At 46.3% G+C, this 16,020-nt stretch overlaps 2 protein-coding genes across 3 annotated transcripts; one reads left to right on the forward strand and one right to left on the reverse strand.

Moving 5' to 3' along the window:
* The first annotated feature begins 349 nt into the window (after nucleotides 1-349).
* LOC133912471 (putative tRNA pseudouridine synthase) lies at nucleotides 350-10,115 on the forward strand. The gene is made up of 7 exons (XM_062355223.1): nucleotides 350-674; nucleotides 767-802; nucleotides 1,358-1,470; nucleotides 1,573-1,721; nucleotides 1,829-1,973; nucleotides 2,771-3,193; nucleotides 9,351-10,115. The coding sequence occupies exons 1-7, from the start codon at nucleotides 404-406 to the stop codon at nucleotides 9,780-9,782; spliced, it is 1,569 nt and encodes a 522-aa protein (XP_062211207.1). The 5' UTR covers nucleotides 350-403; the 3' UTR covers nucleotides 9,783-10,115.
* Nucleotides 10,116-11,153: 1,038 nt separating this feature from the next.
* Nucleotides 11,154-12,861, reverse strand: LOC133912472 (uncharacterized). Of its 2 annotated transcripts, none has more exons than XM_062355225.1 (4): nucleotides 12,543-12,861; nucleotides 12,234-12,359; nucleotides 11,641-11,814; nucleotides 11,154-11,542 (listed from the first exon to the last, which is right to left on the reverse strand). In XM_062355225.1, exons 1-4 carry the CDS (start codon nucleotides 12,654-12,656, stop codon nucleotides 11,456-11,458), a joined length of 501 nt encoding a protein of 166 aa, XP_062211209.1. In that variant the 5' UTR covers nucleotides 12,657-12,861; the 3' UTR covers nucleotides 11,154-11,455. The 2 variants fall into 2 exon arrangements, with proteins under 2 accessions (XP_062211209.1, XP_062211208.1); XM_062355224.1 differs by having other exon boundaries at nucleotides 12,234-12,377; nucleotides 12,543-12,846.
* Between the last annotated feature and the right edge of the window lie 3,159 nt (nucleotides 12,862-16,020).

The raw sequence follows: 16,020 nt of genomic DNA on the forward strand, positions 1-16,020 counted from the left end.
ACTATTTTTTAAATTATTGTATAAAAAAGTTATATTAAAAAAATAAAAATTATATGTATGCATTGCTCGTTTAGCGGACGAGATCAATTTCTCGCCCGCTAAACGAGCGACGTGAATGTCTCACCCGTTCAAGTAAGATCTTTATCTTTTTATTATTTATTTCGCTGACCGCTAGGCTAATAAGAATTTATTTATTTTTTATTTATTTAATATTATCAAGAATATACGTCTGTTTAAAAAATTGTAGATACTATTGCCGTTCAACAGGTAAGAATACGATGTCGCCCCTTAATAAATAAAAAATATATAAAAAATTCTCCGTTTGCCCACTCGGTCACTCCCTTCTCAGTTCTCAATCTTATCCCCCATTGCAATTTACAAGCCGTTCCGCGTGGGTCGCCTGATGGCTGCCGCCGCCGCCGCCGCGACGTCATGGTGGGTTCTCCGGAGACCTATCTCCTCCGCTCTCCTCGCGAGGCGCGCGAACCCTGGACTCCTGCGTACCACCCTCTGCATTTCCTCCTCCGCATCCGCCACCGCCACTCCACCGCCGTCTCCGTCTCCGTTTCCGCCTGACACCTCGGCCGACGATGGAGGCAGCGGGATGAGGTGGGAGTCTGCGCGAAAGAAGAGGGTCGTGCTCCGCGTCGGCTACGTCGGCACCGAGTACCGAGGTTTCACTCCTCTGCTTTTCTTTCCCCCCATGGAAAGGCTGGGTTAGTCTTGGTGTGGAGTTTTGATTTGAATGCATGTGCTTTCTTGGCAGGCCTTCAAAAGCAGCGGGAGCTCAGCGTGGACTCGAGTAAGCACTAAACTTTATGCGGTCACTTTGTGTGTTTTGAGTTCTTACTACTTGATCAATTAGTTTTTATGGTTTGCTCAAAGCAATTTGACTCTCCAATTGTGCAAGTGGTATATTTGCTGGTTGCTTAGTGTAGTTTAATTTGGTGCACCGTTGGTGCCTGGAAGAACTAGCTGGCTCTTTTCGTGTTAGTTGCATTGAACTTTTGCTTGTCGTTCTGTGCATTAGAGCTCTAATTCTTGCCTTGAATGCTTGTTCATTTGTTTTGAAAGCACCCACAGAGCAGTCCTAGCAATTAATTTTAGTGTACCCATGAAAGATTCGATCTTTCAGAGCGATGTTTTGTAATCCTATAGCAAGTTGATTGTGAAAGCTGAAACCACATGACAGGAATGCCATTAATGAGCAAACAGGTATAGCCGTTTCCATCGTGAGCTTCTATATGTGGATACGGAATCATGGATGTTCTAAAGTTGCTCCTGGTTCTTTTTGTCAAGTACCATCACGGTGGATTGGCAGTATGAGATGTTTAATCCGTCTGATCTCATTCTGCAGCCATTGAGTCAGTCTTGGAATCTGCCATCTTCAAGGCAGGTGGCATTCTTGAGAGTAATTATGGAAAACTGCAAAAGGTTGGGTGGGAGAGGAGTAGCCGAACTGATAAAGGGGTAGGCTTTAACCATACAACTTCTTGAATTTTATGAAGAATGTGTTCTCCCTTTTTTGGCTAACGGAGGCTTGTATGCATGCTTAGAATGGACTAATTTCAGGTACACTCGTTGGCTACGATGATCTCCCTTAAAATGGAAATCCCTGACAGAGCATGGCAGAATGATCCTGATGGTATTGCTCTTGCCAGTTTCATCAACTCAAATTTACCGAACAATGTCAGAGTTTTCAGTATGTTGCCTGCACAAAGGTAAAGGGGTTGTTTTGTTTTACAGAAATAATTGATATCATATGACTCATTGAATTATACCTAAATAATTATTTGTGTATCATGATATGGTGCACATTGAGTTGTAGGAATTTTGATGTAAGGAGGGAGTGCTTATACCGGGAGTACTTCTATCTTCTGCCTGCTGAAATTATTGGAATTAAAGATGGCTGTAGCTCTGAGGAAGTGCAAGAGCACTTGTCAGAATTCAACAGCATATTGAAAGGCTTTGAGGTATGTGCCTGATTAAATGTGGCTCATTCATTCTGTGTAGTATTGTGCAAAAGAATATGATATATCTTTCATGAATTGTATGATAACATACATGTGTTTAGGGAGGCATACAAATATGTTAGAATAAGAACGGAGGCATGACAGCATGAGTTTTTCTAGTAAGTAAATTGCATCAGAGGTCATCAAAGATGTGACTTGTCCAGTTGGTCTGCGGACCTTCTTGAATTTTAGTCTGGCATACACATGAGTTGCTTAGGTCTATCTCCAGTTTTGTCTTGGAGAGACCTAAGTGGCACAATTGAGAATGCTCAGAGAAGTAAGCGGCATAATCAAGCATGTTCATTTTTCAGTAGTTTACTGTAGCTACCAGGTCGTTTCCAATTACTTAACTGATGGATGACCTCATTGGACAGTTAAACAACTTTGGCTTCCTGCTGGACTAAATTGAAGTTGAGAAGTAAGAATTAGGTGACAGTGACACCTGAATTAGTGGGAGTGTACTCTCTGTGTAACAGTTGCCAGACGACTACTCTCTAAACCTAATGCAAATTTGTAGAAGTCCAGGCCCAATTAGATCCTGAAGATATTTAACTTTTCATATGCGCCCCCTTTCGTCCCAATATATATCTTGAATATGGTCCTGGTGCGAACATTTCCCTGAATTATCATTAAATAGTTATTGGTTATGCTATAGTATTTTACACAACACATTAGTGGAAGAAATATCAAAAACGTTTTTGTTCATCCAATTACTTTGCATGCACACATGCTTCACTATACTGTCTCTCTACTTGTAGGGAAACCATCCGTTTCATAATTACACTGCCCGTGCCAAGTATAGGAAGGATCTAGCAGGAAGACGCCAAAGGGTCAAAGGAGCAATCTCGACATCGAAGTCCATGTCCTCTGAAATAGGTATGGACGAAAGTTCTTCTGATGAGAGCATTGCTTCAGACCATGATGAAGAAAACTTGAATGTTTCGTCAACGATTGATTCTAGTGCATCAAACTACAATTGTATGATGAAGGATATTGCCAAACTTTCTGAAAACCGGCTGCAGATTCAAGCTAGGTGGCTGCATGAGCCTGATGAAAGTGATAGATTAAATGCTTCACATTTCAGAGATATCATCACCTGCTCCTGTGGAGAGTTGCAGAGTTCATCAGGCATTCAATTTGTGGAATTGACCATATGCGGAGTATCGTTCATGCTACATCAGGTATGTATAATCTATTACGAAGTCATTATCAACGTGATAACCCCTCTGCAAACGATTAGGGAAAATATTATTTTAATGTATTTGTCGGAGGATGATCCTTGACAATGAATCCGGGGTATACCGGACGATGGGCGCGTTGATCTACATTTCTATTAGATTTATATAAAACTGGACCCAAGAACATAGGGATTTATCCAGGTTCAGGTCTTCCGTGGGATAATAGTCCTACGTCCTGAGTATTGTCTTATAAGTTAGGTGAACTTGTTACAAAGTGTGTTCTCCTCCTCTTACAAGCAGGGTCTTCACCCCTTTATATACCAGGAGAAAAGATGTTCATACAAACGGACCGTACCAAAACAGATGACAAACCTACGCCTGACGAAACCTAGCTATTCTTAGCTCATCATGATGGTGGGTACGCACGCCAACTCCGTTCTGGTCGTCCTGCACGCCCTGTACCATCACCGAACCCTGTCACGCTCACTTGTCAAATCATCCCGCGACATTAAATGCTACGTGACGGGTCACTGCAACACCACGCCACTCAACGATCATGCCTCGCTAAAAGCAAGCACATGGGGAAGGAAAATACTCGAGTGGGCAGCATTAAATGAGACTTGACTGGTTATGTGAGCACCTGCTCCGCGACCAGCAAGGGCTGGTCGCAGGATCTTGTTTTGCGACCAGGGGTCTGGTCGCATGAGCCTCGCCCTAGTCACGCGATGAGATCGTGGTTCTAACAATACCTACTGTTGGCTAACACCTGGCGGCGCGGGACCCACCTCGTGGGGTCCCCTTTACCTATTACACCGACAATAGCCCTCAAGCTCCCTCGTGGGTATGGTGGATTGAGTGGTTCACAGTGGGGGTCCGTGATCGCTGCATGCAACGTGGTCGTGGACGGGTCTGATCGCACCCCTTTGGCCCTAGGTGATCATAAGTTTGCCCAAGGAGTGATTGCTGCATGCCACGTGGTCGTGGTTGGGTTTGAACGCACCACTTGGACCCTAGGTCGTCGTCGACGCAGCCCACAATAGTGGTCGACTCAGGAAATCGTATTCTGAGGGGAGATTAAGCATCCGGAGAGAAAAACGTGGGAGAGAGGAAAACATGGGAGAGAAACATTATTGTTGCCAGGCCCGAGGGAATTTCGGTTCCCACGCGCGACCTTTTGAATTTCGCGCGGATCAGACCCCGTGACGGTTGAGGTACCACGGCGACCCTTTAAATTGGAGTACCCACGGCTCCCTCACAAATCCTTTCATCATCTTCCTTAGCCTCCAAGCCTTCGCACTCAAAGCCATTTGTTTCCGTCTCCGTTCTTGCCCTCGTCGCATCCTCCACTTCGTCCGATGGCGCGCGCCAACAGCGAGCCCGCCTTCCCCTGATCCAAGTGCGACGAGGTGAGGCTGAAGACGATGTACGACGCCGGTCTGCTCACCGCCTTAACTCGGGTTACCGCGCCGGGGATAACGTGCTCGCTTCCCGCTAGGGTGAGATCGTGTTGTTCGTCTCATTCTACTTGGTGGGCCTCATGCCGCCTTTCTTCGAGTTCTTTACCACCGCTATCTTCTTCTACGACATCTGTCACTTCCATCTTAACCAGTGACCCTAACTTCAACCCCGAGGTCATCCGAGAGGGGGTCACGGCCGCTGGTCTTGCAGCCGAGGCGAAGCTGCAAGCGGAGTGCCAGGGGGCGGTGAAGTGCGTATGGTTTCTCTTTCGGGTGGAGATGAAAGTGCATCTAGACCCCTTATGTGGGTTTTTGATAATTGATGACAAGTGATCGAGGGACTAATGAAGTTTAATGAATTTATGGACAGATATTAGTCTCATGGAAAAGGAAAAGAGAAGCGGCATGTGACTATTCAATAGATTTAAATTCATTTTATTTTTGAATGTGAGTATAAATATGTTGTACTATCAAGAGGGAATATGTTGTACTATCAAGAGGGATACGTACAGATTGACTTGAAGATGTCTCAGTGCTCAAAGTACTTATTTAGACTAATTATGAGACATAAGACATCCCTCGTACATCGAAGTTTGCTAACAAGTCTTCTGTACCTAGAAGATCCAGGTGCAATCCGGAAGTTCTGGGTAGCCGGAACGTCCGGATGGGCTCCGGGCAAAGGTGCTCGGTTTGGGTTTTTTAATTTAACCCGAAAGTTCGGGATGGGTTTCAGAACCTCCGAATTCTGGTGACTTTTATTGGATCCTCAGGATGGAATTCCGGGTTGGGGTCCTTGGTTGCTGAGATCACATGTTAACCCGGAAGTTTTGGGTTAGACCTAAATGCACTATAACGGTCAAATTTGGGGGGTTGGGTATAAATAACCTCTCACCCCCTGCACTCATTGAGTACCGACCAAACTCGAGACAAAGACATTGAAAGCTCTCTAGAGCTCTCCCTACTCACCTAAGCTTCAATTCTATAAAGGATTTGAGAGTAGAGTGAGGGATTGCAAGTGTGAGAGCTAGTGAGCTTCATCTCCAACCTTTGAGCACTTGATTCATTATCAAGCTGGTCGATTTCACATTTGTTACTGTTGAAGATTCACCCTCCTAGACGGCTAGGCATCACTTGTGAGCACCCAAGCTTGTGGTGTGTTGTAAGAAAGTTTGTGAAGGTCTCTCCTTGCCTTCGAAAAGGAAGAGGACATTGAATAAGCCCTAAGCTTAATCTTCGTGGTCGCTCGGTAAGGGAAAGGGTTAAAAGAGACTTGGCTCTTTGTGAGCTCCTCAACCGAGTGACCGCGAAGATCAAGTTTGAGGCTTACTCAATGTTCTCTTTCCTTACGGAGGCAAGGAGTGGCCTTCACAAACTTTCTTGTGGGACATCACAAGCTTGGGTGGTCATAAGTGACGCCTAGCTGTTTAGAAGTGCAAACCTCCAAGAGTAACAAATGTGGAATCGATCGGCTTGATGATGAACCAAGTGCTCAAAGGTTGGAGATGAAGCTTGCTAGCTCTCACACTTACAATCGCTCACTCTACTCTTAAATCCTTTCAAAAACTAAAGCTTAGGTGAGTGGGGGGAGTTCTAAAGGGCTTTCAATGTCTTTGTCTCAAGTTTGGTCGACACTCAATGAGTGGAGGGGGTGAGGAGTTATTTATACCAAACCCCCAAAATCTGACCGTTACAGTGTATTCTGACCTAACCCAGAATTTCGGGTTAGCACGTGACCTCAGCAACCGAGGACCCTAACCCAGAATTCCATCCGGATGATCCGGTAAAAGTCACAAGAATTCAGAGGTTTTGGACCCATCCAGAACTTTCGAGTTAAATTAAAAAATCCAAACCGAGCATCCTTGCCCGGAGCCCACTCGGAGGTTTCGGCTACCCGGAACTTCCGGATTGCACTCGGAACTTCTGGGTACAGAAGACTTGTTAGCAAATTCCGGTGTACGAGGGGTGTCTTGTGTCTCTCATAATTAGTCTAAATAGGTATTTTGAACACTAAGACATCTTCAAGTTAATTTGTATGCATCCCTCTTAATAGTATGACATACATATAGTCAATTTAAAAAATAAAATGAATTTAAATATATTGAGTAGCGACATGCCGCTTCTCTTTTCCTTTTTTAGGGTTGCTAGCGTCTTTTAACTTTTCCATAAGATTAATACCTGTTCATAAACTTCATTAGTTCATTGATCTCTTATCATCAATTATCCAAGACCCACATAGGGGGTCTAGATGCACTTTTAAGTTCATGTTTAGGACAGGAGGCCCTAGGGTGTTTGATGCCACTGAACCACTATTGATCTGTAAGTCCTTAGGTGGAAAACCGTTGAGCTTGGCACCAAATGACCCTACAATGACGCTAATTCGACGACGTCTTCCATACCCAGTGGCGTGAACCAGTTGCCTGATCAGGCCTCCTCCACCACAAGTGGTCGGGTCAATTCTCGGGCCACCCACTACCTCTTCGACAGTGACCACTTACCTCCGCTCGTCGACCATCTCCTTCAACAATGAGTCCTCTACGCCCTTAGTTTCGCCATCCCGTACGTCGCCGTTTGCATCCTTCTACAGCGGCTACGTGCGGTACCCCTCCCCGACTACCTCGCCTTCAATGGCGAGAGAAGGCTCCAAGGTTGCAACTATCTCCATGTTCCACGACATCGCCGCTTATACCTCACCAACTTCGAATCGACCAAGCACCACCCCAACAACACCAGGTGTCCTCCTGACGTGCTTTTTCCCCTGCTTGGACAACATGTATCCTTCGTACAACATGTGTCCTTCGTGTTGGGTCGATCGACTTTCCTCTTCTACTGCAGTCAATCAAGATCAATGACTGCGCCCATCCTGTTGTTGACAACTTAATCTTTAGATGTTCTACACCAATTCTCGACGCTCGACAAGGCCGCGCACCCCAATCAACGCCAGCCATCAACATCCAAGTGACATCCTCCATCAACGACTTCCTCACAATAGGTTTTGACGCTGCACCTGTTGTCCTCGATGTTGTGCTTAGGGAAGGAGGCTCTGTCACAATCGATGATAGTGCTCAGGAGGAGCGCGTAGCATCTTCAAGGGACAAATCCGAGTGGTGTCACCAACGCCTCGATGTTCATGACAAGACTGTTTGCCTCATCTACAGCCGACAAGTTGGTTGACGTCCCCATTGGCAACCATGATACAGTAGGAGATCGAAATTGCACGGGCTTTACCTTCGTCAGTGGCAACTCCAACGACAACGACCCTGCATTGTGTGACTTGTCAGGTGACCATGAGGATAGCCTTCATAGGGGGTGCATCATACTATTTTAGGCCTCCATCGTCCAGATGGTCAGCACCGCACCATCCTTCATCTTTAGGATCTTCACCGCTCTTGGGATAGTCCTCATCGCCTACCTGCTTGCCTCGTTCTCATGGGAACTGTCCTTCATCGCTCTTGGAATGGTCCTCATCGCCTACCTGCTTGCCTCGTTCTCATAGGAACTAGAAGGATCGTATGTTGCGTGCATGATATTCAATTCCCCTGCTCAGCATGTGACAGACTATCGGTGCATGTCAAATATCAACATCCAGAAAGAACACATTAACTCTGTCTTGCAAAAATCTTCCAATGTGCACGACAAGGATGCACGTGGATACAAGAGATTGCTACACTGCAATTCATCTTCAAGGGATTCTACGACATCTCCAAGGACGTCGTCACCTTGATCCACGGTTTCATCACGCTCATCGCCGAGCCTACCTCCTTCACCTACATCAATAGCGATGCAATCATCTACAAGCTTCTTCGACTCAAAGCCACCGACGTAAACATCAAAGCAAGATGAATGGACTTCATCAACCATCTCTGGCACTTCCTCGTCACGCCAGGGAGCCGCATGGGAGCAGAACTCGTTCTTCAACATGAGGCTTTCTCGGGCTTCAACCATGGCCTCCACTTTGCAGCATGCGAAGCTTTTCCCAATTAGCAGCTCGAGGACAAGCTGCAAGTGAAAGGGGGGAGAGATGTTTTGAGTTAAGATCCAGCCTATGGCTGACCGGCCCAAAAGCCACCCTGGGTACTGTTCACCTACGTGTATTATAGCAACTGTCGGGTCCACACTGTTTCTTGGCTGTTTAGTAGATTAGGATTTTTCAGAACTTTCTAAATTGTAATAGATTACTTAAGAGCTAAGTTAGTTTCTCTATATAAAGAGAGGCAAATCATCAATAAAGAGATAAGCAAGAATTAGAAGTGAAACTCTTCTTGCCATCCAGGCGCCTGGCCGACTTTTGCCTTCTCTCTCTCATGCCACCGCCTCCTTGCACCCAAACCCTAGCCGCCGCCCACCATAGCCACTGGCGACCTCCACGGTCGCCATCCCCCTCCTCTCCTCCCTCCAATAAACAACCACCATTATAATATCACTGTCAAGAAACTAGTCCCACTGAGAAGTACACCTGATTGTTAAAACAGTTTCCTCCTTACTAACTAGTTCATTAAGTAGCATCTTCGATTTCTGAACCGTGGTACTCCGTATTCATTGTCAAGAAACTAGCCCTTTCTGATAAGTAAAGTAACATGATTGTTAAAACAGTTTGTTTGGGTGGTTCATAATGCAAATTGATTGTTGATAGCCAATTACTGAAAATATTATGCACACATGGAGTTATGGCTTCGCAGTCATGCTATTCTTTTTCTTGACCTCAGATCCGGAAGATGGTTGGAACATCAGTGGCAGTGAAGCGTGGATTACTACCCAAAGATATCATAGAACTGTCTCTTGCAAAGTTCTCAAGAATCGTTCTACCAATAGCACCTCCGGAAGTTCTGATCCTTAGAGATAGCAGTTTCTGCTCAAAGAACCGGGAAGGAAGAATTGTTCGCCCTGGGATCGAGTCATTGAACAAATCAGAAGAAATAAGGAAGGGGGTTGAGGAATTCTACAAAGCAGCTCTTTTGCCTGAGCTAGCAAAATTCTTGGATCCATCTATGCCTCCATGGGAAGAATGGGTGGAGAACTTGGACCAATTCACTGGCATGCCAGATTCGCAGTTGAATGAAGTTAGGGAGGCCTATAGAATATGGAAAGATGATTATGACCGAGTAAAGATGGCTAGAAAGAGTGCTAGCAGCATCTAATTTCATTACCAAGCTGCTGGCGAGGTGGACGATGAACTAAATTGATTTGTTCACTGGAGTGAATGCCATTTTTCTCCTTTAGTCATTTCCGTGTAGTGGAGTTACCTGACTATTGGGTTGAAAATGTGACCATCTGTTTGGATGAGGGGGTTGTTCTAGTAATTTCTAGGATTTAGTTCATAGCTGAAATAAATCCTAGAGATTTGGTTCTAAATCCTTCCTATCCAAGCAGGCACCTGGAGTTACAGTTCTCCCCCACAGGAACAATTATGAGAACATGAGATTGATCAGACCAGGACAACCTGCAGATTGAAATTATTGAGATTTTGCTTCCTTTGCATCGCAGACTTACCAATTGAATTCAGGCAACAAAAAGACTTCCTCTGCACTATTAGTTGCGCTTGTTCGCCTTCACGGCCACTGCAAATATGCAATTCATTCTTCTTCTTTTTGAGATAGCAAATCTCCAGTTCATGAAGCAGCGTACATTGCTGTTAACTTCATATTATTCGCATGGTGCCATTCCAGCCAACATGCATTTCTGTGTTGATTTCACGTGGCTGATGCCGGCCCTAGCTGCGCTAGCTGTTGGTTCGTTCGTCGGGGCCAGGTGAAGCATGGCACCCCGTGTCGGGAGGCGACAAGCTACCCGAGTACAATGCTGATCGGTCTCGGTGGCTGCCGGAGCAGCCGACTGTTTCCCTCATGAACGATGGGCACGGCGCGGGCGGGCGTGTGTCCTGCCGCGACGTCGTCCGGGGTGCCACCGGGAGCCGGGGATCCATCGATCCGTCCATGCTCGCTCAGGTTGTCTCTTCCTCTCGGGTGGCTGATTCGCGGGTCACAGGCGAGGCGGAGCGTCTGTCACGAGAGCGTTGTAGCGATCGATGCAGCTATGGCCCGCACAGCAGGATGGTCGGGGCTGCCCTCTTGTAGCCGTGTCCCCTAAAGAAATGGCACGGCGGCTTTAACCGCGCTTCCCTTCGTTGCAAATATGCGATCGATCGTTGGGTGCGACGACGACGTGTGAGTTCGATCGCGAGCTCTACCTACGCGCTGCTTGTTGGAAAAGAGGAATGACCACGTACGCCCAGATCGGGGCGTCCCATTGGCTGCCTTCCTGCGTTTTTGGAGCCCGTAGCTGCTCTTTTTTTAGACGCAACAACTGAGCACACCGACTTGTAAAAATGGACATGTTAACCTGATCTACCAGTAGCACCATGAGAGTTGGCAAGTAAAAAAGAAACACAGGAAGGCAGTAGCCATGGAATTGCTGCCTTCGGGCTTGATCAGTGTCCTAAAATTATAGTTCAGTCGAGTGATCGTTCAGTGGGAGGAAGGGGCGCATATGGACATGTTAACCTGCATAGATATATGGAAGCTGGTGAGCTGCTATTTAGCTTTGCTTCCAGCCTCGCATCATCTGTTACACGCATGCATGATCATATTGTCATATATAGACTACTTTTATAATAGGATACGCCCCCTACCACTATTACACAGGAAACGGTGCTGCTTCACCGAATCAGGAGCTAGGCATATCATCGCCACCAGCAGATGAAAAAGAAAGAAATAAAGCAGGGAGAGAAAGAAAGAATGGAGAACAGATCAAAGCAATGTCGAGGAGATTGCTCTAGCAGGACGACGCCGAGGCTGATCGATCGTGTGCACGTTCACTCCTCGCTGTGCTCGCTGCCGCTCTCGGAGCAGCTCCTTATGGCCTGCAGGACGGCTTGCTTCACGACGTGCTCGTCCACGCTCTGCAGGTCCGAATAAAATACGTTAATTCCTCATCTCGACATGGTAATCAGCAACTGAATTGTGTTCGAAGATTTGATCTGTGGATCGGTTTAATCACCTCTCCTCCTGCAGCTTCGAGGCGGAATGAGTCTGCGCAGGACGCGGTGGCTTGGAGGACGCTGAGGCCCAGCTCGTCGAAGGTTTCGAGGACGGCGACGAGCAGCCCTGGGTAGCTCTTGTCGGAGAACACGTTGATGAGGAACCCGTGCCCTCCTAGAGTTTCCACGGTCACCTGCACACGTATGTATCCACCAGTTCATCATTGATTAATCAAAGCCTACTAACTGGACAACGCAGACACGGAAGCTGGTCTTGACGCATGTGAGCCTTACACTCCGGTCCTACTGACTGAATCCAATACATCGATCATTAGTTGGTTGGCATGTCAACACTGCTAGCAGTATCAATAGTACTTCTACCTGAACTACCATCGTGTGTACATCCATATGCATGGGTCCTAATTTCAGTCAAACCTCTCACGGTACTAATGGTCAATCGAACACGATTCCACTAAGCCGATCCGGATTCGAGGCTTAACATACTCTTAATAAAATCCTGGATGGAGGTCCTCTCCCTCGGTGCTCAAGACATGGGTCCTAATTTCTGTGCGTATGTCTCCACATATGCATATTGGTGTGAGTATCTACGTACCGTCGGGTAGGAGTTTTGTCTGAGCGCGTCTTGCGCGCAGGCAATCTCCTGTTTCAGCCTCACGACCTTCTGCTTCAGCTCCTTGATGTACTCCGACGCGTCCATGATTATAGATGTATTGCTCAACTGGGAGTGGCCATGGTACTGAACACGTATCATGTAATTGATCTTTCATTCATTCAAAAAGCAGGGCAAGAAAGAGGAGATTGCAGAAGTGATCGATGCTTTCGCGTTTGGAATTCTGAAGAACAAAAAGAAAACATTTCGAAAAAAAAGATGGAGCCAAGATATATTAAGCAAGAATATTACAGCATGGGAGTGAGTGATGGAGCGGAGGATTTTCAGCTTCTCCTGAAGAGCGGCAGCCTTCTTGCATTCCCTTGACATCATCTCTCTCTCTCTCACCTCGGTTCTCTCTATCATACACTACGAAGTCACACGGCCTGACAGCCCAATGGAAGAGAGAGAGAGAGAGAGAGAGAGAGAGAGAGAGAGAGAGAGAGAGAGAGAGAGAGAGAGAGAGAGAGAGAGAGAGAGAAGTGGGTATAGGGCGTGGGAGCAGCTTAGCTTGAATGGAGGACCAAGAAGAACGCGATCCCCGGACCATATCTATATAGTGGTGGGTCGTCTCCGGCCTGGTGAGCAGTAGTGGGCACTCACGTGACCTTATTGTTCTTCTGTTGTTATCCTGCTTCATTTGCATATATATTACTCCTCTCTCGAAATGAAGTGAAACAAAAGGAAAATTAAAGGGAAGACACACTACTGTAGAACCAGCTATAAGTAGCACCTCATCACTGCCGGTTATGCAAAAACCGACAGTGAAAGTGTATCACTGCCGTTCTTACTCTCCCACGCTCTAACCATGGTAAAACTACTAAGAACCGGCACTGATATGAACTATCAACGTCGGTTTGTAAAAAAAACTGATACCGATAGTATCAGTACTGGTTTTTAATACAAATCGACACTAAAGTCTAACCCAGACCCAAAATTTCAGTGGAATAGCGTTTTGACTCACCTCTTGCGTCCGTTTGCTCAGCTCGTTCCTTATCCTCACATGCTCAGTATGGCTGCCTTATCCTCGTGCGTGTGCACATAGTCCCTCCCCCATCTCTCCCTCTTCTCTCCGACCACCCACCCGATGGATATAGCGTCGGCCACTCCCTCTTCTCTTCGGCCCCTGAGCTCACCAGAGGCACCACCTGGCCGCCGGCCGTGGGGTCCTGGCACTTGGCTACGCCATCGGCGAGCACATCGCAGATGAAGTAGCGGGTGACGCCGTCAGCAGGGAGCGGGACGACGTCACCACCGGTGTTGAAGGTGGCGAGGGGGCTGGAGCCAGAGCAGGAGTCGTAGTCGGTGTTGCTCACCTTCAGCATGGGCGGCGGCAGGACCATTGCGGTGACGGGATCCATAGCGACGGCGGCGGCCGAGCGGAGTGCGGTGGCGGCCGAGCATGTGCTATAGCGGCAACCTTCGAGCTGCCACATTATATTGTTGTGTAGGAGCCCAGCGGTGGTGGGAGCAGCGGCGGGTGCGAGATCCGAACCGGCTCGATCCATTTTTTTCCCAGAACACCTATCACTGCCAGTTATAAAACCAGCAGTGATATATATTCACTTTCAGTGCCGAGTAAACACTACCGGTTCTAAAACCAGTACTGATGTAGTTTTGGAACCGGCAGTGATCACCCTTTTTGCAATAGTGACATATAAGTGAAAAGAAAACAAACATTATATTGGACATGCCACATCTATATATTGTTATGCATTAATTCGTGTTGTACTTTGACCATTAATTTCTCTTATAATATATTATTAATTATGACGAAATCAATATCTTATTAATATATATATGAAGTATGAATCTATTTATATGTCTTTTGTATATTAAACATGCCTATAATTTGATTAATTGTTGTTTAAAATTTACAAAGTTCGACTTTTTTTTGTTAATTCTAATATGCCTGTATTTTGGAACGGAGAGAGTAATATATTGCAGGCTTGTAGGCAAGTTGCAGGCTAGGTACTGCTCAAACGTACAAGAGAGATAAGGGAGACGAATTACGCGAAAGGTCATTCTTGTAGCTAGATGGACGTGGATATAATTCGGCTAGTCCAATCCATTGCGTGCATGCCGTGTGCGCCATCGAGTTCGCTAGGTTAAAGGAATCTGCATGAACGCCAAAGATTCCGTACGTTTTACATTCCATATAAAAGAACCGGCCGGTCATTATCCAATGACTACAATACCAACAAGTTGTGGTACGTCAACATTCAACACACACACCCCCACCTCGGATGCTCACCGCGGTGGAACACAAATATCTATCCAAGGCCCTCACACTACACAAGCATGTAGTATATACATATATACAGTTGGTCCTATAGCTCCCAATATATTTATTCCCATGAACAAATTTGGGTCATCCTCGATCGACAGGGAGACGTAGAGATAAGTAGTCACCAGAGAGATCGATCACCAACATGCATGCATCCATATATAGTGCACCATTCACCAAACATTCTCTCCATGGCCATTAATTCCCATATAGAACAAAAGGAATGGAAGCCCCACGGCATAAACTAGATCTAGGCGATCTTAGTTTACTGCCCCTCTTGGCGGCTCAACTTGCTCGCGAGCTTTAAAAAAAGAGCTGCCCTGCGTGTATGCATGCGGATGTGCGCGAACGCATGCAATATGCTGTGCATCAAGCGTGCTGCCCTTAAGCTTGTTTGCTGCCTTGCAACTTGGAGAGCCTGCAGGGATATATAGCTTAGCTGCGCAGAACGATTAGAGGCGACAAGGGAACTAAGTTTATAGATAGGTGTGTGTGACCACCGCATGCACCATGCATCTTTCTGCCATGTGACAACGCCGGACGGAGGGGTGTTATCATCTATCGGCCGGTGGTGCTACGCCGGTCTGAGACTGAGAGAGAGCTCTTGTGAGTTGTACGTCGTCCCGCGCGTGTTTGCGTGCGCACACGAGAGAGGGTGGTGGGGCAACGCGGAGAAGGGGCTGGGGTGGAGGGAATCTACTCGTGAAGACCTCACCTGCGCGCAGGGACGACGCGTTGTTGCGGAGTGGCCTTAGCAACAGCACGGCGGCAGCGCATAGGAGGATTGAGCACGACAAAGGCAGGTCGGGCGAAAGAGCGAACGATGCCAGTCACGTGCGTCACAATATGCGCATGAAATTAAGCTCAACGGCGGCGGACCAAAGATTTTCTTCATGAGAGTATTCAAACATTGGATGCAAAGAAAGTGTTCGATAGAAATTCCAAAATAGCTAGCAAAAAATAAACCACACAGTACAAATTATCCACACTACTAGAGACTAATTAACTCAAATAGTTAAGAGAAGTTACAATAATGAACGAGAGAAATTACAAAATAATGAACGACATAAGGCTGTTTATGGAGGAGGTTAAGTGATTTTAGCTCAATTTGCAGTATACGTACGTATACCTACATTACATGTCTAATATACATGCAAATCGTACATTCAAATTTTTTGCAAATTGGGTACATACCCAAGCATTCAGTTGGGTCTGCCCTAGAGCTTAATTTTATATCGAACGCATAGTGTTATCAGTCCTGAGTCACATATACCATGATCATCTATTTATCCTTGGATTATTCCCCTAAAAGATTTACGACTTTGCTATTTTCAATCGTTTGAAGGAATCCTTTTCCCTAAATCGCCTAAAACCTACAAGTGCATAGCACAGAAATTAAAATACATGTCAGTTGTTGGATGTTGAATTAAAGGTAGAAAAGTA

The sequence above is a fragment of the Phragmites australis genome, chromosome 3 (assembly GCF_958298935.1).
Source record: "Phragmites australis chromosome 3, lpPhrAust1.1, whole genome shotgun sequence".
Taxonomy (NCBI): domain Eukaryota; kingdom Viridiplantae; phylum Streptophyta; class Magnoliopsida; order Poales; family Poaceae; genus Phragmites; species Phragmites australis.